This window comes from Vespula pensylvanica, chromosome 8 (genome assembly GCF_014466175.1).
Source record: "Vespula pensylvanica isolate Volc-1 chromosome 8, ASM1446617v1, whole genome shotgun sequence".
Lineage (NCBI taxonomy): Eukaryota > Metazoa > Arthropoda > Insecta > Hymenoptera > Vespidae > Vespula > Vespula pensylvanica.
This window is the reverse complement of record NC_057692.1, coordinates 5,353,135-5,380,502: the sequence shown is the minus strand read 5'-3', so window position 1 is coordinate 5,380,502 and position 27,368 is coordinate 5,353,135. Positions and strand designations below refer to the sequence as shown.

General features: G+C 30.8%; 1 protein-coding gene across 7 annotated transcripts in view; it reads right to left on the bottom strand.

Annotated features, from left to right (window-relative positions):
- Positions 1-27,368, bottom strand: part of LOC122631347 (potassium voltage-gated channel protein eag) — a 76,924-nt gene that overhangs the window by 13,252 nt on the left and 36,304 nt on the right. For 2 of the 7 annotated variants that reach the window (XM_043816934.1, XM_043816938.1), the window contains exons 2-9: positions 9,511-9,611; positions 8,017-8,149; positions 6,593-6,604; positions 1,977-2,245; positions 1,597-1,896; positions 1,235-1,503; positions 430-695; positions 59-344 (exon numbers count right to left, since the gene is read on the bottom strand). In XM_043816934.1, the coding sequence (XP_043672869.1) occupies positions 59-344; positions 430-695; positions 1,235-1,503; positions 1,597-1,896; positions 1,977-2,245; positions 6,593-6,604; positions 8,017-8,149; positions 9,511-9,611 (1,636 nt within the window). The remainder of the gene's footprint in view (positions 1-58; positions 345-429; positions 696-1,234; positions 1,504-1,596; positions 1,897-1,976; positions 2,246-6,592; positions 6,605-8,016; positions 8,150-9,510; positions 9,612-27,368) is intronic. The other 5 variants (XM_043816936.1, XM_043816939.1, XM_043816937.1 and 2 more) reach the window with 3 other exon arrangements.

The window sequence follows — 27,368 nt, the reverse complement described above, 5'->3', positions numbered from 1 at the left end:
TGATTAATCCATATAGATTATTTTGAACTGAAATAATTAAAAGATTGTATATATCTACCTGAAGGCAGGGTGTTCATTGAAAACTTTCCGATTAAGATGTACACAAATATCGGCTTTCATATCTTTGGGACAGTAGTTAAGCACTTTGTCTGTATCTAGGCCTTTGGTCATAGCCCATGTACTTACTACATAATCCATGACACGTTCGCTAAGCGCTTTAGGTACTTCATGGAGTTTCATGAATTCCCGTACGTTGTTCAACATGTCATGGTATTTGGCGGTGGCCGATGTCATTTGTTGAATAATGGTTGTAACGTGACCAAAGATCGTAGCGTACAGCAATGCTATTTAAAAAATATGATCGTTAGAAGAATCTTATTTTGGTTGAGCGTACGTTTGTACTCGTATTATAATCGTTATGATTCGTACCAGCAATGATCATCATGCAGATGGTAAATATCTTCTCGTTATCTGTTTCTGCCGCGACGTTTCCAAAGCCGACGGAAGTCATGCAAGTCATCGTGAAGTAAAGAGCAGTGACATACATCGTGCGGCGTGATGGTCCAGCTACTAGTTCTGGTGCAGTGCTGGCATTGGTCCACAAGTAGCTGTAGGGTGACTGGGTAACATTGGCCAACTTCCACAGCCATGAATATTGAACTCCGTTGTCAGCATCCGATCTTCCTATCGAATACCTTCAACGCAATGACATTTCTTACAAGAAAATTTCGGATATCTAATCGTGTTCTAAAGGAAATACAAGATAAAAAAAGGTCAACCTCTGATCGAGCCATCTACAAAATTGAATCATCTAAATCTAAAAGGAGTGCGTCACGCTTCGTTTAATAATTTGTCAAGAGTCGATCTTGTCAATTTCGAAAAGCATGATTCTCGCATGCCGCTTTTAATAAATCGAACGACGTTGATGATGATGAAAAGACGATAAAGCGCTCTCGTTAATATAAAAATATATATTATACATCAGCGATCCCTTCAAACTTATTGTAGCGTTATTTTTAATTAATCAAATCTTAACGTGCAGAGAGACTCAAAGCAACATAAACTAAACGTAGCAATAAATTGCGGTAACAATGCGAGTCCGTTGTGTTGTATCGTGTGTATGTGTGTATGTATATATACATATATATATACATACACGTATGTGATATTATATGCAGCCAATCGTCCCATCAAGATGTGTTACCTCGAAAGTGTGTACGCAGAGTAAAATCACCTTAATGTGACGTACCAGATACAGGCCAGCCAGTGAGCAACCAACATGTAGAAACAGAGCAGAAGAATGAGCATGGCGGCTCCATACTCCAGATACCGATCGAGTTTGCGAACGACCCTTCCAAGACGAAGTAAACGGACGACCTTCAAAGCGGAGAAGAGACTACCGATACCATCCTCGTCGTGATCGAACGCGTTGAACACGTCGTAGGGTAAACAGCTTAGCAGATCGATGATGAACCAAGACTTGAGATAATTCATCCTGATAACCTATGATCAAATTTTAAAGATTTCGTTAAAAGTATCATCGACACGCATATATAGGACATATCGTAGAAGAAAAAAAAGTTCAATTGGAATTACTTTTGGGTCGGACACAACTTCACCACCAGCCCCGACGAACGTGGTATGAAAATTTAATACTATATCGATAAAGAATATTACGTCGACTATACTGTCGAGTACCAAAAGAGAAACGTCCTCGCTGGTTTTATTTTTGAAGGCAACGTTGTACGGAACCATTATGGCCGTGTAGAAGGTCAAGCACAAAATAATCCAATCCCAGATCGCTTTGAACGCGCAATAGTGTAACAAAATGTGCGGTGGAGTCTTTGGTGCTTCCTGTCTGTACTGTGGCATTACATCTCCGCTCAAGGACATCATCTAAAATTTATATTTTTATTTGGATTAAATTTATATGGATCATGGACGAATTTATCTTGATTAAATGATACAAAACTTACATGAGCCAGATGCGATTGTTTCGCAGTAGTAGGTAAAGCAGAATCCTTTAGAGCTGGAAGATGGGAGCTGAACTGCGAAACAAGGACCGATCTCGATCTGGTAACCGATCTTGCGAGTTTGGCAAATTTTGAAAGACCACCCTTGCTGTCGTCCGTCTCGATTGGCTGCTTCAACGCCGTTATGTCTCGGAAGGTTAACAGGAACAGGACAACTAAGTCTCGTTCGTTTTTGATCGGTGCTATTTGTAGTAGAAGCCATAGTGGTGTTTCTGTATATCCCGAATTGAAATAGCATATTAGATTGATAGAAAAATATTAAAGATTTCGACGATGAATCGATGCAAATAATAGTAGTAATAATAATAGTAGTAATAGTAATAGTAATAATAATAATGATAATAATAATAATAGTATCTAATCAAATAGGTATATATGTATATTATTCTGATTCCTACTAAGAAAGATTGAAAAAAGGGAGTGAAATAAAAAAAAAATAAAAAAGAATAATAGAAATATTCTACACGATATATAGAATTTACATAAAGTTCGAGATTAACATTTTAACTCCTTAAAAGATAATTACCATTTAAACAATTGTATTACCGTATCGTTATGTAAATCCTCTACGTATCCTTTGAAAAAAATTTCTTTTGACCGAATTCGGTCGTCGAATTGATGATAAAAAAATGTGTCAAAGAGAGTAAATGATTATCTTTACTTGCGTTTGTTACGGCATGCTTCTCTTTGTTCGAAGGAATTAAAAAAAAATAAAGAAAGAAAAAAGAAAGGATGGAAAAAAAGGAAAAAAAAAAAGATAGATACTAGAGATAGATACAATCGTGTGTGTAGATACTATAACTATATACATACATACATACATATATATGTATATACGTATATGTATATACGTATATGTATATACATATATAAAAGCCATGCGCTGTCTATGTACTTTAGCAACGTTTTAGATCAATCAGCTTTAATGAAAGATTAAGCTTCGCGTTTCAATCTTCCTGGACACTGGACACGCTCTCTTTCTCTCTCTCTCTCTCTCTCTCTTTCTCTCTCTCTCTCTCTCTCTCTTCTGTAATCACTCAACGTATGCCATGCTGCTTATACATACATACATACATACATACATACATACACACACACACACATATATATATATCAAGCTCTACGAAATTAGCTAAGACAAGTGACAAACATAATTTAAAGCATATTCCATTTAGCGTCTCCATAACGTAGAGATAACAATGCGCTAGCGATGGATACGTCAAAGGGGGATGGATCGACGATAGATCAGCGAAGCCACCTGCAATTTCGTGTTTCTAATATCGGATCAATGTTGCAGCGTATGTGTATGTTTACCGCATGTCTCTTTGTGTATGTTTATGTGTTGCATGTATGTATATAGGTGTATGTGTATTTCGCTGCGTTTAAGCCAAGAATGCGGATGAGTTAGAGGAAAGAGAGAAAAAAAGTTTATGCAAAGAAGAAGATAACGAAATTTATAGAAAAAAATTATGTATTATACTATACATACATATATATATATATATATATATATATATATATATATATATAATATAGATACATATACGTGGTATAGGTGTTTCATAATACGTGATAAAATCAATAAATTCATAATCAGTGCCGAGAGCCTTAGATTCGATAAATAACAAAACGGTAATCTATGCTTATATCATAAACATTTTGTTATTAATATTAATTTACAAATTTGCGATTATAATATACACATGTTTCACGTAATATTATTATTATGAAACACCTCGTAGGGGTGTTCGAGAGAGATATATATATATATGTTGGATAGGTGTAATAATTTAAATAAGATTCTTCTCTTTCTCTCTCTACTTTTCTCTCTCTCTCTCTCTCTCTCTCTCTCTCTCTCTCTCTCTCTCTCTCTCTCTCTCTCTCTCTCTCTCTCTCTCTCTCTCTCTCTCTCTCTCTCTCTCTTTTCTTTCTAATGTCTGGTGGGCGTGGACGTGCTCGATAAAACTTTCGAATCGATTCTTGGTAGGATTCTCTGAGAGAGGATTATTGTCTTAGATACCATTAGTTGTCACCCGTTACAATACTATATTCACATAAGATGTTGTTGTATTTTTCTATTGGATGATTATCGAACAATAAGGCGTGTCCGTAAGTCAGAATAAAAGTTTCGACATTTTTACGTCTCGAAACGAAACCATGTTTTTTTTATTCATCCTCGAGATCTGTTTAATTAACCCTCTACAACGCCATGTAATTTTGAAGTTACATACTTATGTAAAAAAAAAAAAAAAAAAAAAAAAAATGTAAATTTTTTAGTTTGATTTTATATTTTACGGTATAAAAATTACCTTGCGATTTCATGTTCTAACTTTTTCATGTTTTTTAAATATTAAATTTAGATATAACATTTTTATATATAATACTGCAATATTTAGTTATACTATAGCAGTTATTAATATTAATAATATTATTCTAAATAGTATAGTTACAATTATTTTTAATATAACTTTTACTCCTAAATAACAAATATAATCACAAATGTGTCTCTATGTGTGCATATGTGAAGTTATATCAACTATACTATTTTTTGTGTATTATATAAGTAATAGTATATTTTTCACACACACAGATATATAATATTTTTCTCGGAAAAAAAAAAATTGGGTTATAGAGGGTTAATCGTCCTTGTAAATTCGAACGAAGCGAAAGAATTAATTTTTTTCTTTCCTTCTTCTTCTTTTTTTTTTTTTTCTACTATAGAGAAGAATAAAATCACTTCTTTTACATGGTCTTCTCTCTCCATCAGATTTTTTCTTTCTCTCTCTTTTTTTTTTTTTTACTTTAGTCGCTACTTTATCTCCTTCTCGTATACGATCAGGATTTCTTTTTTTTTTCCTTGTTTTATTCCCAGAGTCGTCGCGATCCATGATGAGTTCGCGAGAGGGAAACTGGGTCGATGCGAATTAACGAGACGACGGATACCGAAGGGAGGGCAGCAGAGAGTTCAAATCGTTTCGCTTCTTCAAGACGAAGAAAACATTCGTAGGATCGCAATGATCCATGATCTACGTCGTTTTTGCTAAAAGTCATCGATATTCGATACAACTTGTTCGTATTTACAATATTTACATAGAATTTTTTAAGGCCTCGTAAATATGTAATATTTCATATCATACGTATCATTGTTTTGCAAATGATAATAAATTATTTTTATGTATGTGTATGTACATTTGATTTCATATTGATATACTGCTGTGGAATAAAAATTTTTGGTGACAAAAGTTTCTAGGCGTGGCCAAAAGTTTTTAAGTGATTTTAAAAATCAATTATACTTTTTCGAGACCGTAGTTGTCCAAGCCTAGCTTGTAGTTTTATCATTCGAAAAAAGAAAAAAAAAAAAAAATAAAGAAAAGAAAATTAGCCTAAAAAGTCTCGAAAAAGAGTAATTGATTTTTAAAATCATCAAGAAAGAAACTTTTGACTCACTCTGTATATAATATGTACATAATGTACGTAGCATACATGGAAATATATAGGGTGGCGTAGAAAAAAATTTTTATATAAACGTAGAACAGACACGCCAGAAAGTGATCCTTTATGAATACTAAAAAGTAGTAAGACTCGGAATATTAGATTTTTTTCTTTTTCTTTCTCTCTTTTTCTTTTTTTTTCTTTTTTTTTTTTTTGTACCAACAAATTCAAATTTATTTTTACATCAGCAAATGAATAAAATGAAAAAAGTGTATTCTTTCGTATACCATTTTCTTTTTCCGTTTTTTCTTTCTTTTTTTTTTCTCTTTTTTTTTTTTTTTTCTTTCCAACGCATCCCTGTATATTATACGTACACGTTGAGTTCTAGCTGGAAAATATTATATCTTCTTAAGTACGTATATACATAAATAGAATTTTCTATATATGTATATATGTATATATATAATCCTGCAGCATCTTTCTCTAGTCTTTATCTACTTACTAGTATATAATTCGTTTTAGGTTCTACAAATTCTTCAAGCGTGTGGATATATCTTACCGTATACTTTCGAATCGATAAACGTAAGCGATAACAAATTTGGAACGCAGTAAGGACTGAAAAGGAAGAAAGAAGGATGCTGACTGGTTGAGGGTAGATAGGGAAAGAAGTAGGGATGATTCTGGTTAACCGAGTTTGCGATAATATACGTTTTTTATGTCAATAAAAAGAGAAAAAGGAAAGAGGAAAGAATTAAAAAAAAAAAAAAAAAAGTAGAAAAAAGTGTTCGAGAGAGTAAATAAGGGGATTAATTTTCGTCGTGTCTTTTTGTGAATGATCGGAGATCCTTCTTTCTTTTTTTTTTTTTAAGGTGATCACTCTTGACGATTCATTTTGTTGATCCATTTAGAATATTTTTTTTTTTGTTTTGGGAAGGATGGGGAGGGTATTTGAATCCTCTCTCTCTCTCTCTCTCTCTCTCTCTCTTTAAATTGACAGATAGTGTATAATAAAATACGCATTTCGAGCCATGTGTCGTTGATTTGATTAGTTGTTATACTGTTAGATTCGAGGCTGACTTACTGGTGGATTTTGCGAGCACGCTTTTGTGAACCTGTGTTAGACATACCTCGTGGGGTACCTTTAAACAGAACGATCTTTTATTATTGAACTTAACGTTTGGTCTGTCGACTAGAAGGGAAGAGGTGGAAAAAAAGGATTCGATTGATCTCGATCATTCTTCTCTTTTTTTTTATATATATATATATATATTAAATGTTCCTCATACGATAACTATCATTTCGAATACGAACGTACACGTATATACATACGTATTTATTTAGAATAAATATTCCTGTTATAGTCATTGTAAATTTGACATTATTTTCTTGTCATGAATTACAATTTACTATTTGTACGTTAGTACGTACGTGTGATCGTATTCGAAAACTTCGTTAGTATGTAGAGTAATGAATAATAGTGATTCGAGTTCGATTATATAAAGAAAAGTGAGTTTAATCGAAAGTAAATGATATTGTTACATCCGTCCCTTGATTTATGCGAAGTATCATCCTTTGCAGCAGTTTATTTTTGTTTTCTTTTTTCTTTCTCTGCGCGATAAAAATTGCTTTAATGAAGTTTCTCAGTAGATTTAAAAAAAAAAAAAAAAGAAAGAAAGAAAGAAAAAAGAGAAGAAATAAGAGAAAATCCCTCTACAGAAGAGACGATACAAGTTATACAAATATTTACAGAAAAAAAGAAAAATCTATAAAATTATACAAAAAAAATAAATTTGATTCATCATCGTTATCGGATATCGTATTTCAAAGCTATAAACTTTTACTTTTTAATTGGCTCGAAAGTCAAAGTATTCAACGGAGAAATCTCGTCTACAATAACACTTTTTTAGGTATTATCGATAACACAATAAACGCTAAATAAAGATAAATAAGGATAAAAGAATATATTTTCTTTTATCGCGCAAAAATCAAATCACGTAAACAGAGAGATCTCGTATAAAGAATATCGCGTAAATTAATGGACGGATGTATACCATATGATCGAGAAGTTTTATGATGAATAATTTATCGATACGTGACATATGGGAAGAGTCGATGACGAGAATGCGAAATATCTAATTGACGAAACTCCGGTGACAAACTCGGTAAAAAAGATGATGCAAACAATAATAATTTTTGTACCGAGATGTTTGACCAGCTTTGAGCATGCACAATAAACACATTTCGTGCTTCGAGTACTTCCGTCGGTGTAACTTATTCGAGAATCGACGTTTTCGAGATTAACTTAATGAAAGAAGAATTATTTATAACTAAACATTCGTTTCTTTCTCCTCTCTTTATCTTGTTTTCCTTTTATTCCAAACTAGACACTATGATTAAAATTATATGTCACATGCCCACTGACTATAGGTAAATCAATATTTATTAATTGTTTATACTCGAAATAGTCGATTCTCTTTTGAAAAGCCACGAATACGACGACACCGAAGCATCATATCATGCTTAATAAATAATACTGACATAAATTACTTACTGTTCTTCTTGTAGAGCAGGATCTCGAATTGGTCGTGAATTTGGCCCTCGAGGCACTCTTCGATCCTGGCTATCGTTTCCTTGTTCGTTAGTTCCCCGTACATGAATCCACATCGGCATGACTTTTGCATAACCTGTGTCGAAAATTTGTCATCAAGATATTAATCTCTTCTCTCTCTTTCTCTCTCTCTTTTTTTATTTTGACAAAAGACACATTTTTGTCATGTATGTTCTTGATATACTAATACTCGTAATAATAAACACAACGTTATTATCCTATTAAACTCATTAATTTTGCGAGTATAAAAAGTAATCGGATTATTTGCACTACATTCGTAACGAAACGAGTTTATTGTATCTCCCTTGCTTTGCCCTCTTCTCCCTCTTTCTCTTTCCCTCACCTCTCCATCCAATTGCAAACTATGACGAGAGGAAACCAAAGCAGGTTTGATGTATTGCTTTCGCAATTTCACGGACACAATGCTGGGTAATCGCGAAATCCCTGCATGGATGCTAGCTAAAAATAATATTTGAGATATCCTCTAATCTCTCTTCGTGATCATTCTCTTTGTGATACGCAGAATTAACGTACAGCTATGGAATATTCCATGTGATATTCAAAGGTAGGAGCTTTGATTATTTTCAAATTGCAATGAAAAGCGAGCAATTTTGACTGCGTTTGTTTGTTTTTTTTTCTCTTTTTTTCTTCTTTCAAGTAAAATAAATTTCAAAGTAAAAATGTGTTATTATCAATTGGCTTGGTATTTGATAAATTATGCGAGTTGAAAAAAAAAAAAAACAACGGACGATACTAATTTTCTAATTAGCTCTAGAATTATTTTTCATTAATAATAGAAATGTTCGTAGTATTTCATAGAGAACTATGTCAATTGTTTAATAAATTATATTAGTTAAACAATAGTAATTTCTAATTTAGTCGCGTTATGTAAACGTTCCTTGAAATACAGAAAACATATCGATATCGTGAAATTATGTTATATAATTACGAAAATCGATCGTAAAAATGTTATATTAATTTTGAGAAATATTTATTTAATAAATTGCGTGAGCTTAAAGAGCATGATAAATAAGACTAATTGTTAGTCTCACGTTAAATAAAAAAATGTATCGTATAATATCAACACATTTGTGCTATTAAAAAAAAAAAAAAAAAAAAAAGAAAAAAAAAAAAAAAAAAAATGAAGAATTGTTACTGTAACATGTCTATGATATTTCAAAGAAAAATATGTTGTATTAATTTGCAAAGTACTTCATAAATCGACTGAATTAAAAAATGGATAATACTAATTTCTAATTTGTCACGTTACATAAAACACATTGTATGTGATATCGACATGTTTATAGTATAAAACGACTTGGTTGATCCAACCTCTGTTAAATCTCGTAGTCCTGGTTTCTAATGGTTATAGATGTGTTTTATATATATATATATAGAGGGATGTCGGAGGGTCGATAACAGGATTGGATTTTATACCTCGGCACGATTGTAACCAGAGATCTTGCAAAAGCTCTCGTTGCAATAGACGATCGGAAAGTCGACGATCTGAGCATTTGCCAGTAAGAAGCTGCTGTCAGCTGTGAACAGAAATAAGAAAGAAAAAATTGTTAAATAAATTATTTTTTATTTTGCGAGAATCTAGAAAAAATATTAGATCGTAAATTTGTCGTAAATAAGTAAAATTGAGCACTACTTATAATTATTTTCCTAATTTATTTTCCTTCGACTTCAACTTGGTTTATTTTTTATTTTCTTTTTTCTTTTTTTTTTTTTTTTAATTTTCATATACTTCATCTATGCTAAAATTTTCGATCTTATATTTTATTTATAAAAAATCATTCTGTGCTTTACATGTATATCGTAATTTTTTTCTAACTTATTATTTCTATATACGTGCATATATGTATTTCAAGTTTTATTTTTTATTTACAACAAAATCACCGTGCGTTCTACTTTTATGAATATATCATAATTTGTTGACAAAGCATATATATTAATATATGCATATATTTTAAAAATCCTATTTTTAATTTATAAAAAAAAATCACTGTTTGTGTTATACGATGTATATCATAATTTTTTGACGTATCCAACATATACATATATGTATATAAATGTATGTATACGTTAATATATTTTCACAGCATTTTTTAAAATAAGACCGTCTAATGATTTGTTTTATCAATTAAATGAAAAAATAACGTCAAAGGCGATTATATAGTTGCACGATAAAAATAGGGAATTCGACGCAGTTATTTGCAAAAATTGTCGTATTTGAAACACGACCGATAAAACGAGAGAAAGGGGGAGAAAGAGAGAGAGAGAGGAAAGAGAGAGAGAGAGAGAGAGAGAGAGAGAGAGAGAGAGAGAGAGAGAATATAACGGTGTTGACGTATCAATAATTACGTGAATTTAACGATCACTTTATTTAAATGGAATAAAACGTGGGTAAAGAAGCGTAGGCGGACAGACACCGGATATTCGTGTCGTTTGAAAACATTCGTGCAATTCCCCATTTCGCAAGAATTTGTAATTAACGAATGATTAACAACGTTAACTCGGCCACAAAGTTGTTTGTAATATTACTTCGTAAAGATTCTTTTCCTTCTTTTGAAATTCACCATTTAAACTTCACGTATAATTATCGTCTTTCTCGTTATATCATTTTAAGTATCCTTCGAATTAAATAATTTTTCATTTCTTTTTTCTCTTTTTTCTTTTCTTTCTTCTTCCTTTTTTTTTTCTTCGCTTCTTTTTGTCCTTTCGCGATTACGAACTTTTTCCCGATATCTTTATTCTTTTTCATCTTTCTCTCTTTTTTTTTTTTTTTTTCGTTTTTTCCCTCTTCAAGATAATTCCAATATCGCGCTTGAGATATTTTACACTGTTCGGGTTTTCTCATCCACTTATTTATTTGTTTGCGATATAACCAACGTAAAACATTAAAGAAATTTATTCCATTATTCATATTCCTTCGACCTAAAAAAGAAAAGAACCTTCGGTAAGACGATGATCGCTCGTTATATTTGAGTGGACGAGAACTTATTCGTTTCCTTATTTGAAATAAAGGATCTGCATTGAACGATTTATATTCGATTAAATTTTAATCCTTTCGAATCGAATATAAAAATTAATTTCATTAAAAGTGTTATACTTTACGAATATTACGATTTAAATATTATTAAAATTATTTTCTTTTAGCTTTCTATGTAATCCAATCTTTTTCCGCGTTCTACAAAGATGCAATATGAAAAGAATTTTTGCATCGATAAAAAAATAATTTGTTTATTAATTATTTATTGATTTATATAATGTTATAAATCAATCGCAATCTGATGTGAATTCTTTTCTTATCAAAACGAGAAAAATTTAGTTCGTAAGAATTTGTTTATAAAAATTGTTTATAACAAATTGTTAATTATTAACAATACGTTGTAAAAATAGAAAAAATCATGCCCCTTGAAATGATATCCGTTTCAAGGTTCTATGACTTTTAGTTCCAAAGATATCCCAATACAAGTGGAAAACGTAATTATTTCTAATGTAAAAAAAAAATTATTCCAACAATAAAAAATAATTTGTTTATTAATTATATATTGATTTTTATAATTTTATAAGCCAATTGCAATCTAACGTGAATTTTTTTTTTAGCGAAACAAGAGAAATTTAGTTCGCAAGAATTTGTTTATAAAAATTGTTTATAACAAATTGTTAATAATTATTAACAATGCGTTGGAAAAATAGAAAAAATCATGCCCTTTAAAATGATATTTGTTTCAAGTCTGTACGACTTTTAGTTCCTGAGATATTCCCATGTAAAGGAAAGAAGTTTACGCTGACCCACTGACCTATATAATTTCATTCAAATTAGCTCGGTGACACACTGACCTACATAAATTCCAGGAATTTACGCTAACCTACTACTACTATTACTACTACTACTACGATCAGCTGATTATGAATGAAAATCTTTCGAAGGCGATATCTCCCGAACGAAAAATCGTAAAGACTTGAAACAAACACCATTTTAAAGCGCAATTTATCCTTTATTTATTTAAATATTGCAATAATATTGTTATAATAAAATCGATTTTGTTAATAATTTTTTAAAATTAATTTTTTTCTTTTCTTTCCTAATAAAGACATAACTATACTAAAATCATTCAAATTTTTATTATAATTATGTAAATTTTATATTGTTTATTTAAAATTAGGTATAAAAGATTTATTAATAATCGCGAACGTATATGAAATTGACAGATCGAAAATTCGAAACGTTTTTCTTTCGTGATACTGCATTTACTCTGCGCTTATCTTAGGTCATTATTATACGTAAGCGCAGAATATTTTTTCAAATTTTAAAATTACGATTCAGACTCAGACAAGTAGGACAAAAGTCTCGGAAAATAGTAATTGATTTAAAAAATTTCACCTAGTTACTTTTAACTCACTCCGCGTATATGAGCGAGTGACTTCGAAGTTACACAGCGTTTATAGATAGTTTAATTAAATAGAAGTTTGTAAATGTTCCATCCTATATATACATATATATGTATGTATATACCTCTTTGGTCAAAATAAATATATGTACATCCGCATACATATGTACGTAGAAAATTACCAGTCATGTTTGTCTGTTTTTCATGCATGCAAATATCTATCCACTATTTTTCGTTCTCTCCTTTCGTGATCGGGAAGCACCTGTCTATATTTGATATCGTTCATAAATTTCCATCGAGTTTGAGCCTTCTCTCTAGGTCGGCCATATCTCGTATAGGCCAACAACAAAAAGTATTGCCTGTTTCGGTATACTACGAACGGAAGAACGAACACCAGATTACGCTTCGTATCTCACGTTCGACTTTTTTTGTTGTTGTTTTTTTTTTCTTTCTTCGTTTTTTATTTCCTTTTCAACGGAGTAATAGTTTACGTTTATCCACTTTATCGTCGATTTTATCGATCGACGACAAAACAGGTCAGTCGTTCGATCTTTTCCACCCCTTTTTTGCCTCTCTCTCTCTCTCTCTCTCTCTCTCTCTCTCTCTCTCTCTCTCTCTCTCTCTCTGGTTTTCTCCCTTTTTTCTTTAAATCATTCAAGATATTGAAATATATTGTTTTTCGCTTTGTACATTTTTTCCCCTATTTTTTTGTTCTTTTCATTTTTTCTTTCTCTTTTTTTATCGGTTCACTCTTTTATCTTCACAGTACGTGCTAAGTTCCTAATATTATTATTATCTGTTGTTGTAGTTTCTTATCGGGAACAATAATATCGTAAAAGCATAATTATTATCGATTATCTTGTAGGTTCGATGAGTAAAATATGTTATCTACGTTTACTTTTAAAGAATTTACTATATAATTTACCATATATAATATATCAAAATATATCAGGTTTTGTAAATGTAACCAAAAGAACAAATGTCAACGGTGTGTTGTAAAAATCGGAGAACGTAGTAGGAAACGTTGAAAAAGAGAAGACACAAAAGGAAAAAAAAAAATAAATAAATAAATAAATAAATAAAAATAAAAAAATTTGTCTGCGATATCTCGTAACGTGTGTTCCTTTCGAAGGGGAATCGAGTGAACGAGTTGACGAGAATCGATCGCGTGGGTTACTCTAAAGCTGAAAGGCTTGTCGACCTTGGAAATATCTCGGCCGGTTAAATAATTAGGATGTATATCACGAATAGAAAAATAGAAAGAAAGAAAAAGGAAAAAAGAAAAAATAGAAAAAACGAAAAAGAAGAGAAAAAGAGAAGGGAAAGAAAAAAATTAAAAGAAAGAAAGAGAGAAAGAAATAAGAAGCATGACACAATCAGTCATTATTTCCGTGATAAGCCATAAAAGGGAAAATCATTTCTGTTACACGCCATTCGAATATTTATAATCATAATTTGAGAGATCAGAGAACATGTGAGAACCTTATCTTCATTAAGCCACTGCGGTCTTTTCGCATAATAAAGATTAAATAACTTTTCGCGTTTCTCTACGTGTCGTCTTTTGCTGGTCGACCATACGACACAAAACATATATATATATATATGTATATGTATATAGACACATATGTATATGCACTTACACATAAGATACATATTTAGATAGAGAACCATACATGAACTTGTTTCCAGAGGGATAAACACAGTGACTTTACTCGACGGGCATATAAGTCTCTCGTGCATAAGTTAAATTCCAATATAAGTACATATATGTATGCGTATATGTGTATAAGCATTAGAAACGTACAAGTTCTACCGTTTGCCACATTTCGTGCTCGTTTCGTGGACGCATACTTATAAACTCGGTCGTTTGGGTATATAACGGGTCAAGGCCAAATGCATTATAGCCAATATATACGACATGTGTGTAAATGTATGCGTGTGCGTGTGTGTATATAGGCTGACTAAAAATGTATCTAGCAGAGCTTTAGATAAAGCGTAAGCCTAATTCTATCTCAGTATATCTCTATTCTTATTTTTTTCTTTAATCGATGTACCATTTGTTTAGAAATATACTCTTCTTCTTTCTCCCTGATTATTTTATTATTTAAATATTTAATCGATTGACTTCGGTGCATAAGATCTCTTTTTCTTTCTCTTTCTCTATTTATCTATCTATGTATCTATCTATGTATCTATCTTTCTTTATCTATTCTTTTCTTTCGTTCTTGCATATATAAACATATACACATACATACATATATACATATACATATGTATATATATATGTATGTATGTATTCGAAAATGAACATCTAGTAGGCACTTACTCTCATACAGGAAATTGTTATCGACTTTATGACGGTGTTTAACGTAATGAAAGAGACTTCGAACCACGTCAATTTAGCTCTGTTTAATTAATTACACTTTTGATCGTTTTCAAAGTCATACACGATGATTGTACTACTTCGATGTTTCACTACTTTGGAAAGTTCCCAAATATATTTTTCATCAATCACCAATATTTCCCAAATTTATTTTTGAGACGATGACGTACTTGCACTATATACGTACATATAGGTATCTACGTATGAACGAAAGAAAATTATATGTGTGTGTGTGTGTGTGTGTGTGTTTAAAGTACGATGAAAAGAAACCTGTTCTTTTCAATTTCATCGGAAAATCTTTACGAAACGTTTTCAGAATATTTATATTAAATAAAATAAATGCATACTTTTTCCCATGAATTGAAAGAAAAAAGAAAAAAGAAGAGAAAGAAAAAAGAAAAGAAAAACTAGTGTATCGGAAACAAGAGAAAAAGAATAAGAAATCGGAACACGTTCTGTCGAATGCATAAAATAAGATAAAGAAATGTAAAAAGGTATCGATTGTGGTCGATAATACGGTTAACTCGAGAAGCTAATCGGGTCAGCCGAGGGTTATATCGATTGGGTTTATATTTCTTCCAAAAAAAAAAAAAAAGAAAAAAAAGGGGTAAGAAGAAGAAAAGAAAAATGAAATAAAATAAAGGAGAAAAATGAAGGAAGAAAAGAAAAATGATGCAAATGGTGGAAGGAAATAAAAAAGATGGGGTAGAAAAATTTGGGCGAAGGAAAAGTTAGAAAAGTTTCGTGACACGAACTTTGTCTGGAATGAAGATTCGAGTCACGTACAGTGTTATTCGATTGTAATCGACTTTGTGGTGAATCGCATAGACGATTCTCTTTTTCTGTTCTCTCTTTCTCTCTCTCTCTCTCTCTCTTTCTGTCTATCTTTTTGTCTCTCTCTCTCTCTGTCTCTCTCTCTCTCTCTCTCTCTCTCTGACTTTCTTGACGTTTCCACGCGGAAGCTACGAGAGATAATAAAATCCAATGAGAGCTTTATGAGAATCACGTGATGTTCGTAAAATATCATAGTGATAGTTTCTTCAATGAAAAAACTTTTTTTTCCCGACAAGATTATCTACTTGAAAACTTATCGAATGAAATAATAATCGGCCGAGCGTGAAATATTGCTATGAGAACGACGATCATCGTCGTTATTATTCATCATAATGGAAGATGATAATCTCAAGAGAAACAATAGTAGATATGTATATATATATATATATATATATATATATATATTTTAAATATATATATTTACATGTTAAACATTGCTACGAGAATGATTATCACCGTCAACGTTATGAATAATTGTCGTGGTGGATAAAAATGAAGATTAATCTTGAGAGAAGCAATAGTATCTGCATTTATATTTATTTCAAGTTATAAATATGATCATCATCATTATCATCATCATCAGTAATAGCAACAGCAACATCACTCATTCATCGTAGATTAAGATAATCTCGATAAGGACAGTAATATATATTTTTCTTTCTTTTAATACATACGTTAAATGTTACTATGAGAATGATCATGATTATTTATTATTATCGTTATTATCATGTTAGATAAAATTAAAGATTAATCTTGAGAGAAACAGTAGTATATATTATTTTTTCTTATATATATATATGTATGTGTGTGTGTGTGTACATGTTAAACATTACTACGAGAATGATCATCAGCATCGTTGATTATTATCACGCTATATGAAAATGAAGATTAATCTCCAGAGAAACAATAGTAAGTACATAGTCATTCTTGTATACATATCTACATATGTATATATACATATAAATATATGTATACAAACATATATATAATATATGTAATATATATATATATATATGTGTGTGTGTGTGTGTGTGTGTGTGTGTGTATAATGTTTTGTTATACAAGACGAAGAGACAACAAAAGTAGCATTATCGATTCCTTGCTAGAGCAATGTTACAACATATAGACATACATATGTATATATGTATATAAGATGTTAGGTGAATTGTAAGAGGTAAAGTAGGAGTCAGTACACAATAAACCACTCCGTCTCTTTTCTTTTATGATGTCGAAGAAAACGAGTAGGAACAATGGGTTTCATCCCAATCCCGAGGCAACCGATTTTAATTTAAAATAATATACTCGAGTGAGAGAAGGCTAAGGAGGTCGTTCGTTCCATCGTTCGTTCCTTCGTTCATCCCTTCTTTCGTTCCTTCGTTCGTTCCTTCGGTTGTCCCTGGGGTTATCTCCTTGGAACTCACGAACCATCTTATTTATGAAACAAAAGGCTATTTTTAGTTAACATAGTTACGAGCTTATTTAAAGTAGCCCCGTCTCGTTAAGCAAACGAACGAATGAAAGAACGAACGAACGAACGAACGAACGAACGAACGAACGAACGAACGAACGAACGAACTAAATGACTATGTTGTGTCATAGACGGTAACAAAAAGAAAAAAAAGGAAAAGTAACTTCGATTCAAGAGAAACCAGATTCGTTTTCTATAGGTCGTTTCAACAAAGTTCCTAAGTGGACAAACTCTGAGTTCAGTTTTTAGTTTTATAATCATTACGAAAAGAAATTTTTGTTGGTAAAATAGCAATTGATTTTTATAATCATCTGGGACTCAGAACATTTATTCAATATATTTTTACTTAAACGTTTTAGAAACAATTATTTATACATAATAAATTACGTTGAGTGCTTAGATCAACGTGTTAGATTCACTTTTTACACGAAGTAAATATAAAAGAAAATACAGATGAGAAAAAGGATTTAAAGATCTTAGATATCGAAGTTGGAATGAATGAATGAATGAATTAAATGCTTAATACGATCAAAGATTAAATTTGTCGACATTAAATCCGCGTCTTATACAAAATCAATCTAAAAAGACATAAATAATTATAATAATGATAAAAAATTAAGATTCTAACGATAACAAAAAAATTATATTTGAACGTACAAATTAATTAGAAATTCAACATTTAATACAAACGATTACATCAGCAAAACGTTGCACATCGATTACTTATTTGTACGGAATCGTTTAAAAAAGATATAAATAAATAAATAAATACGAAATAAAAAAGACTAACTTAGATAACGAATAAACGGTCAAATAAAAGACTAAATTAGTCTGTCCTATATAAAATATATACGCGTTCGAAGGTGCATTTATCTCTTTCAAGGTCGTACCAGGTTACTTCCTTTTTTTTTCTATTGGTTAGCTTGTTGACAACAATTTCCTAACGTAAATATCGAACGTAAAGCAGCGTTTAAGTTTAGCGATAACGCTAACCTGTAACGTTCGAAAGCACACGAGTTGCCCGCTCGATAGCTTTCAACAAGTAGAGAGCTTTCGAGGGGACACTCAATCAAAAGTACCTTCTTGTTACAACGTCTACCCCTCCCATTCCCCTCTCCCACCCCCTCCTTTCTATCTTTTTCTGTCCTCATCCCTTTACACTACTCTTTTGTTGCTACTTTCTTACTATGTGTCAATAATATGTTTCTTTTTCATTTTTTGAACTACCCTGTATATGCCTTATTATATAATGTATAGCATGTACCTTTTGAAATATATATGGGACTCGTATTTTTTCATTATTTTCATTGAGGTTGAAAATTATATCATTAATATGGCTTCATTATCGGTCAAATTGAAATAAGAATTTATTTCTCACGCGAACCATGTATTTTTCGTTGTAACTTTCTTTCTTTCTTTTTCTCTTTTCTTTCTTTTCTTTTTTTTTTTTTTTTTTTTTTTTTTTTACTATGTTGATAGTATTTTCTTTTTATTTTTCAGAATTATGGATGTGTGTGTTATTATATAATGTATGATATTACCTCTTGAAAGTATATGGGATTCGTATTTTTGTTTTTATTTTATTGACGGTTAAAATTAATTTCGTTTCGGTCAAGTCGAAATAAGAATTTATGTTTCATGTGATCTATGTATTTTCCGTTGTTACTATTTCTTAGAATGTGCCAATAGTATTTTTCTGTTCTTTTTCTGAACTATACTAGTATATATGTTACATGTAATATATAGGGTACCCATATCTTAAAATATATACGATACTCGTATTTTTCATTCTTTTTATTGGAAATGAAAATTAAATCATTAAAAAGGGTTTCAGTTCGGTCAAATCGAAATCGAGATTTATATTCCATGCGATGCAGCTATTTTTCGTTGTTACTTTTTTACTACGTGTGAATAATATTATCTTTTTTCTTTTTTTTCTTTTTCTAAACTACATCGTATATATGTGTAATATATAATACATAGGATAGCTATACCATAAAATGTATAATATATCAGATTCGTATTTTTCATTCTTTTTATTGAAAATAAAAATTAAATCATTAAAAATGATTTCAATTCAGTCCAAATAGAAATCAAAATTTATGTACATTTTTCGTTGCTACATTCTTTTATCGAATTATCTTTGTAAATATGTAAATTTTTATATGCATATACACATACAATACGTAACGTGTAATTTTTTAAACATATCTACGTATATTGCATTCGTATTTATCATTTCTCTCTTTTTCTTTTTTTTTTCTCAAAGTAAAAACGATATGATTAAAATGATTTTTCATTTTTTTTTCTTTTTTATTTGGGTTTATTTGAATCTCGAAATGTTGACGTTTATGAGATATTTTTTTTCTTTCTTTTTTTTTTTTTTTTTTGATCATCGGAATATGTTTTTTCTTTTTTAAGGGAGCAACATGGCAAACGATCGGCTAAATGAAAAAAGGGAAAGGAGATAAAGTTGGTCGTCCTTTGCTCGCTCGCGCATACTTACTCGAATTTCTTCGAGGAACGAACGTTTGAAGGGAAAACACGTTTTTCGTGTTAGGCGAACACGAAGAGAAAGCTTTTTTAATCTTCGAGTGGATCGCGTTGGTAACGCGATGGAATCACGATCGATACGCTTCCTTCTCCTTTTATAGTTTTCTTTTTCTCCTTTTTCTCTCTCTTCCTTAAATTTTCTTTCTTTTTTTTTTTGTATTCGTAATTTCCTTTCGGAATTTTTTTCATTGTTTTATTTTTTATTTTCGATTCAAAAGGATCCAACACAAAAACTCTTTCACGATAAAGTGGTTGATTAGAAAAAATTGTTTAAACCATAGATTTTTTTTTTTTTCTTTCATTTCACTCTCTCTCTCTCTCTCTCTCTCTCTCTCTCTCTCTCTCTCTCTCTCTCTCTCTCTCTCTCTTTTTAACGATGCAATTTTCAATTCATATTTGTTTATTACTTTCGAGGAAAAAGTCATCGAGATAAATTGTCGATTTTAATCGAACTTTGGTATATAGCTTCGTTGAGTTGAGTCGATAATTATGAGAATGATTGAGACTATGATTTTAATTTTTTTATGATCCAATTTTTCATCGCTCGGAGATCGGATTAATTACTATCGATTTTTTCGTTAAACGGGAAAATAATCAAGAAAAATCGTCGATTTAATTGCACATGTTGTTTTCCCCGTCGTCGTCGTCGTCGTGATGGTAAAATTATAAAAATGAATGAAATCACATATTATCTTTTATGGTTTTATGGTACAATTTTCAACACGGATTAATTCCATTCGGTTTTTATCGTCGAATGGAAAATAATCTAAAAAAAAAAAAAAAAAAAAAAAAAAAAAAATAGAGAAAAAAGAAACTGAAAAAGAAGATAAAAGAAAAACTCGTGAGATTCGAAATCGTTTTTATAGCATCGTCTGCCCGATATAATTCTCATTAAGGTATAAGTAGCCCGGAAATAATCATTATCTCGGTCGATAAAAGTCACGAGACGTTGTATAACGAACCGGTACAGAAAATATTCAAAGTTTTCCTATGCGCGTTCAACCCCGTTTAAAGCGTCGTGCTTTGAAAACAAATTGGAATTTAACGACGGCTGTTCATTGTCTGGCCATTTATTCGATGCAACCGCGTGTGATCCCAACCGTATTCTATTGTACATAATATCCTTGAATACCTATTATTTGATATCATGATACTAATTGTAAAAACGATTACGAACTATCCTTCTTCTGTTGAAAACGATCACCTATTCGTTTTAATCACTTCGAATTTATTTTCTCGAGAAAGAAGAAAATGAAAGAGAAAAATTAAAAAGAAAAAAAGAAAAATGGAAAATAAAGACAAAATATCAAGCATGATTTTTTGTTTTTGTCAAATTCTTATGACACATATAACACATAAAAAATTACAGATTGACTTGGAAATTTTTTAGGATATTTTATCCATTATGTATATGTAATATGTTGATACATTATTTGATTGTGTATATATGAAGAACGGTCTATATATATATATATATATGTATACACATATATAATACAAGAAAAAAATATGTGAGAGTATATTTCTACAAAAGAAAAAGAAAAAAGAAAATAAACATACAAAAGGATAGTTACTTAAAGAAATGGAGTATATTAATATTGACATATACTACTTACAGGACTTGCTTTATAATCACAATGATTCTCCTAAAAGTATTATCAATCTTATCCGGTATACTATACTTCACTTACAATATACACTACAATTTTTATTACGAAATATATATATATATATTTTTTCTTTTTGTGAAATATGTTATCAAAATTTTATAAAAAAAAAGGAAAGAAGAAAAGATCTCAATACAATTTACTGTTAATAGTCATCAACAATTATATATATATATATATATATATATATATATATATATATATATATATTTACGAATCATTTCTTCTATTTGCACCATAATAGCTCCCGCAATCAATTAACTATATCTAGGAAGCTTTCTCAAGAAGGGAGGACTTTGATAACTCCGATAAATGTTTGTCTACGAAAGGGAGGATACCTTTGAAGAGTATTCCATAGTAATGTCAAATATTCGTAACGTTCCTATATATATATGTGTGTGTGTATGTGTATATATATGAGTACGTATATAGGTAAATATGTATACGTATATGTATATATACGTATATAGGTAAATACATGTACACTTTCGTTCTACTACAAAGACGTTAAACTACACCCACGCGTACACATTTTAATGGACTTTTCTACTTAGAGGCCAATAAAGTGCCTCGACCACCTCGAACATCTTTCCCCTTTCGTGTGAAAGCCTTAAACTCCTCTCTATCCTCTTTTCCTTTCTCTCCCTCTCTCCCTCTCTCTCTCTCCTTTTCCATCTTTCTTTCTCTCTGAAAGAAAGAAGATACATTTTTGATATAGATGGGCGTGTGTACGTGTATGTATGTGTGTGTGTTACAAGTGAGATGAGTCTTTTTTTTTCTTCTTCTCTCTCTCTCTCTTTTTTTTTTTTCCTTCATGTTATAGCACTTTCGATGCCACAATTTACATAAATTTTTCCTATAAAAAATTCAACGATAAAATCAAAGTTTACCTCTCAACGAGAAAACATTTGTTAAACGGAGAGATATTTTTTGTTATATATCTCGTCGAGATATTTGATGGATAATATTCTTTATTTTATTTTATTTTAAACAAAAATAATGGAAGCAATTTACATGACAGTATTATAAGCTGTATGTGTTACATTCTCTATGTACATTAATACGTAAAAATTCTATGTTGTAATGGATTTCTGTTTATTATTTGAGGGTCTTACAAGGTTACACCTAAACCGATGTTCTAATGAGTTTCGTAGCGATCAACAATAAGGCTTGCACGGTTCGTATGTAGCCTTCGCTTGTTACGAGCTTGTTACGAGCTTGTTCATTCTTAAACCGTGGAATTTTCCACTAAGAAATTTCCGTAGTCATGTTTCCCAGATCAGTGTTTCTCAACCTGTGAGAAAGTCTGCAATCCAATATTGAGTAGTTAATACGATACTTGCTACCTCACGCGAAACCGTAAGAGAGTGATTAATCTCGTAAGAGATGTCGAGAGAAAGTTATTTGAAAATGTTCTTCTCGCGAGAGTTCTCGAGAATATAACAGTTGTAATATATTGTAGTATATTGAAAATAATATACAGTGACTTTTAGTGACTTTTAAAAATTACTACATCTATCAACTTCTTAGAAAAGTTATATAGATGTTGTAAACATTTGAAACATATCGAGTCGCAGACGGCAAAATGAAGTTTAGAAACGTATGTGCATCTTTTAGATCACAGAGTCGAATAAATGACAAGGATCAATCGATAAAGACAGGATCGACGAAGATAATGACGCAAATGACAATAACGAAGAGAGATGAAGAGAGATAGAAGAATATAACCGTATAAAAATCAATCTAATCTCTCGAGATAAATCTATGAAAAATGCATCGATCCCCATCCATCTGGAAGATAAATAATAACGTGAGAAAGGCTATATCGAGAGTTCCCTCGAACTCGCATCGAATGATTTCGCAATCACCGATCAAGATTCTGAATAATTTCTGATACCCAACTTCGACGGTTACGCGATCGATATTCGAATAAACCAGGACGATATTGCACTCGGTGAAATGGAATAGCTGTTCTCTGTCTGTATATCTTGCCTTCCTACATTTCAACATGTCTCATCGATTAGATCCACCAATATTCACTGTTTCTTCAAGTATATATTCTCTTGTGTCTCTTAATCTATTTCTCTCTTTCTCTCTTTTTTTATCTTAAGGAATTTATAATCAGTCTAACGAATATAATAAATATCAAATTTGTACATTTCTTTTCTAACATTATATACAACGAAAAACGAAATAGTCTCTCGAAAACAAAACTGATATAATACTTTAAAAAAGAATCATTGCGATAGATCAAGACCAAAACGTACCCTCTGACAATCGTAACAATATCATGATAAATTAAAATATTTAAATATGTCTAATCGATAGGATCCACCATTCTTTAATCACTCCTTTATCTATTTTTTTTTTTTTTTTTTTTTTTTTTTTTAGAAATTTACTCACAAGTATTCTAACGAGCATCGCTTGGTAAATGTTATCGAAATAATACCATTATCTTATTCATAATATTATTAATGCGAATAACAGAATATAGTATAAGAAATAAGATTGATATTATTCTTAAGATAATCACAGTAACATACCGAGATCTACAAGTAGCCTATGGCAACCACGTTACGCTGTCTAAACACGGTATATCCTTGTATTGGATTCAACTATCCTCCTCCTCCTCCTCCTTCTCTCTCTCTCTCTCTCTCTCTCTCTCTCTCTCTCTCTCTCTCTCTCTCTCTCTCTCTCTCTCTCTCTGTCTCGTTTCTCTTCCTTGGAATCCATGTTCTTCTCACCGCAGACAAACCGCAACGATTGTAACAACCCAGGGAGTCGTACTAAGCAGTATTACACGATCTTCTCTGTTAACCCAAGAGAAAGCAATCTGATTCCTAGTCCATCATCATCGTTTGTAATCATCATCGTCTATTGTCTCGTTTCAAGGTAAGATACGATTTCTTTCTCACCGTCACCACCACCAACCCCTATCTCTTTTTTTTTCTCTTTTTTTTTTCTTTTTTCTTGCTTCATATTCTGTCCCTCGTCGATAAAGTCACCCTATATACTACTCTTTGCGTTTGATCGTTATCTCTTGATTATTATCCACACTATCCCCTTCTTCTTCTTCTTCTTTTTCTTTTTCTTCACCTTCTTTCTTGTTCATCGTCATCTTCCCTCCGTCTTTTCTTTTCCCTTTTATGGATATATCTAGGCATAGACCCTATTACCCATGATAATACCTAACTGTTCCTTCTAGAATAGTTCATCTCTCTCTCTCTCTCTCTCTCTCTCTCTCTCTCTCTCTCTCTCGCTCTCTCTCTTTCTTTCTCTCTTTCTATCATGAAACAATTTAAACGAGAACACTGTTTGTTCTTCTTCCCCTTCTTTACTATTACTACTACTATTACTATTACTAGTACTATTACTACTACTAATACCAATACTACTATCTCGTCCTTTATAACTTTTCTTTCACGATAATATACTTACGATGGTTTGCTCGCTGTTTAAAAAAAAGGAGAAGAAAGAAGAAAGAAAGAAAAAAAGAGAATACATTTAAAATGGTCATCATTAGGAAATTTTCTGTGAAGAAGCAAAACCAACTGAACTTCGTGATCGAGCATATATATATATATATATTTTCTTTAATCTTTCCTTTACCTTTTAAACTTATCACGTTAATCTCGTCGAGATAACGTTTTAAAACAACATCAAATCCGATCTGCTTTTTTGTCATCTTTTTTCCTTCACAATTTTCTTTTCTTCTCTTTTTTTCCCTTTTAATCTTACTATACATGTATATACTGGATAAATATATACATACATATATATATATATATAAATACATACATACATATATATTTATATAGTTTGTATATCAAACGAGAGCAATTTATATTTATGTGTACGTGGGTGTGCATTTCGTTTTGGTATAATTATGATAAATCGTTCTTTCTTCTTCTTTTTTCTTTTTTCTTTTTTTTTTTTTTTTGTTAATACGAAATGTTAATTATCATTCCTTTGAAATATTAATAATGGTAAAATTGAAAATTATTATTCCCCAGACGTAAATGTCGAATCGTTGCTTTTCATAATCTAACAGAAAATGAATACATACCTATACACATATACGCACATATTTATATAGAAATAATATCTCGTGAATAATTAAACGATAGGATAATGGCGATAATAAACTAACGTATTACTCGTTATGCTTGAAATAATATGCATCTCGATAAAACGATATATCTCTATAATAATAATGAAAACAACAAATAATTTCAAATTTCCGATTGCATTCGAACTTATACGTTAACGTTCCATAAAACTTTTTAAAAAGGTAATAAGGAGATGCCGTCAAAGTTCTATTATTAACTATTTATAATTTTACATAAGTTTTGTTAAATAGTACAACGATATTAAATTTTTAATTATAATGTACTAATTATTAGCATAATTAGACGATGCTAAGTCAACTAAATTAGTATTATAATAACAACGTTTAATATGATATATTATGTAAAATAATAATTTTACCCTAAACATTTATATGATCCTAATGAAAAAATATAATAAAATTAATTACGTAATTATAAGTAGATTACCCATTACATCATAATTACTTATGATTAATACTACAATCATTATATTATACAATTTTTATCTAGATAGGAAAAAAGCAAAAGAAAAAAAAAAAAAAAAAAAAAAGAACTGGTGATGATAGTGTTCGATAATCGTACTCGATTTATCTTATCGATCAATCTCGATAAGTCACTTGACGTAATTATTTATATTTAAAAAAGAGAGAGAGAGAGAGAGAGAAGGAGAGAATATTTATTATGATCAATCAAAAAAAAGAAACATGAATAAATAAAATAAAATAAAAAATGACGAGAAAAAAAGTACAAAAAAATGAGAAAAAATGGGAAGAGAAAGGGCAAGAAACGAAAAAAAAAAAAATAGATCTTTCGTCATAGTAGATGCGCGAGTGTTATTGGCGACGCAGCAAGACCTAGGATCGTGTATTCTATCGGTAAGGTCAAACCGTAACTACTTAATCTTGATTCGCACGCGACCCGAACGCGCGGGGATCGAAGTTTGGATCGTATTCTTGGGTCAAGGTGCAACTCTAACGGTGCAGTTAACACGCATTCGCGATAGCATGCTTGGTTCTTACGAGATTACGTTTGTACAACTTAAGTCAAACAGAGAGAAAGAGAGAGAAAGTTGCTTCTTCGAGGTGTTCTTCGAAACGACCAATCAACGACGACCCTCCAATGCGTTCTTTCATGTCATGATTGCTGTTTCTATGTTCCGATAACGATCGACTATGATCGATTTACTTACTGACCTTTCTTTCTTACTAAAATGCTTTTAAGTGGACTCCTTTTTTTCTTATTCTTCCTTTCTTCCTTTTTTTTCTTTTCTTTTCTTTTTTCTTTTTTTTTTTTTTTTGATTCCTCGAGGAGAGGTAAGGATGACAATTGTTTCTCTCTTTTTCTTTTTTTTTTTTTTTTTTTCTTTCGGAATCTAATTTCTTTTCTTACATTTTTTGTTCTGTTTCTTTTTTTTATCTTTTTAAATATTCAATTAGTTAATTATTTGTGTTATAAAATATATCGATCGTATATCGCGATATTTTTCTTTTTTTTTTTTTTTCGACGTGCACGAATAACAATTACTTCTCCAATTATTATACAATCTACTTTCCCTTTTTCTTACGTAGTATAGAATAAGTATAGAGGTATATAGTATATATAGTATAAATATAATATATAATATATAAATATACATGATATATACATATAGATGTTTAACTATTTAATTATTTGTTATTAAGATAAAAACACGTGCCTTTTTGTACGATATTTCATATCGTCATGTTCACGAAGAAACGTGAAGGTTATTCTGCTATTAACCTCATGCTCTTTCTTTAACAATTTTCACGAGAAACGAACAAGAGAGAGAGAGAGAAAGAGAAAGAGAAGGAGAGGGAGAGAGAGAGAGAGAGAGAGAGAGAGAGAGAGAGAGAGAGAGAG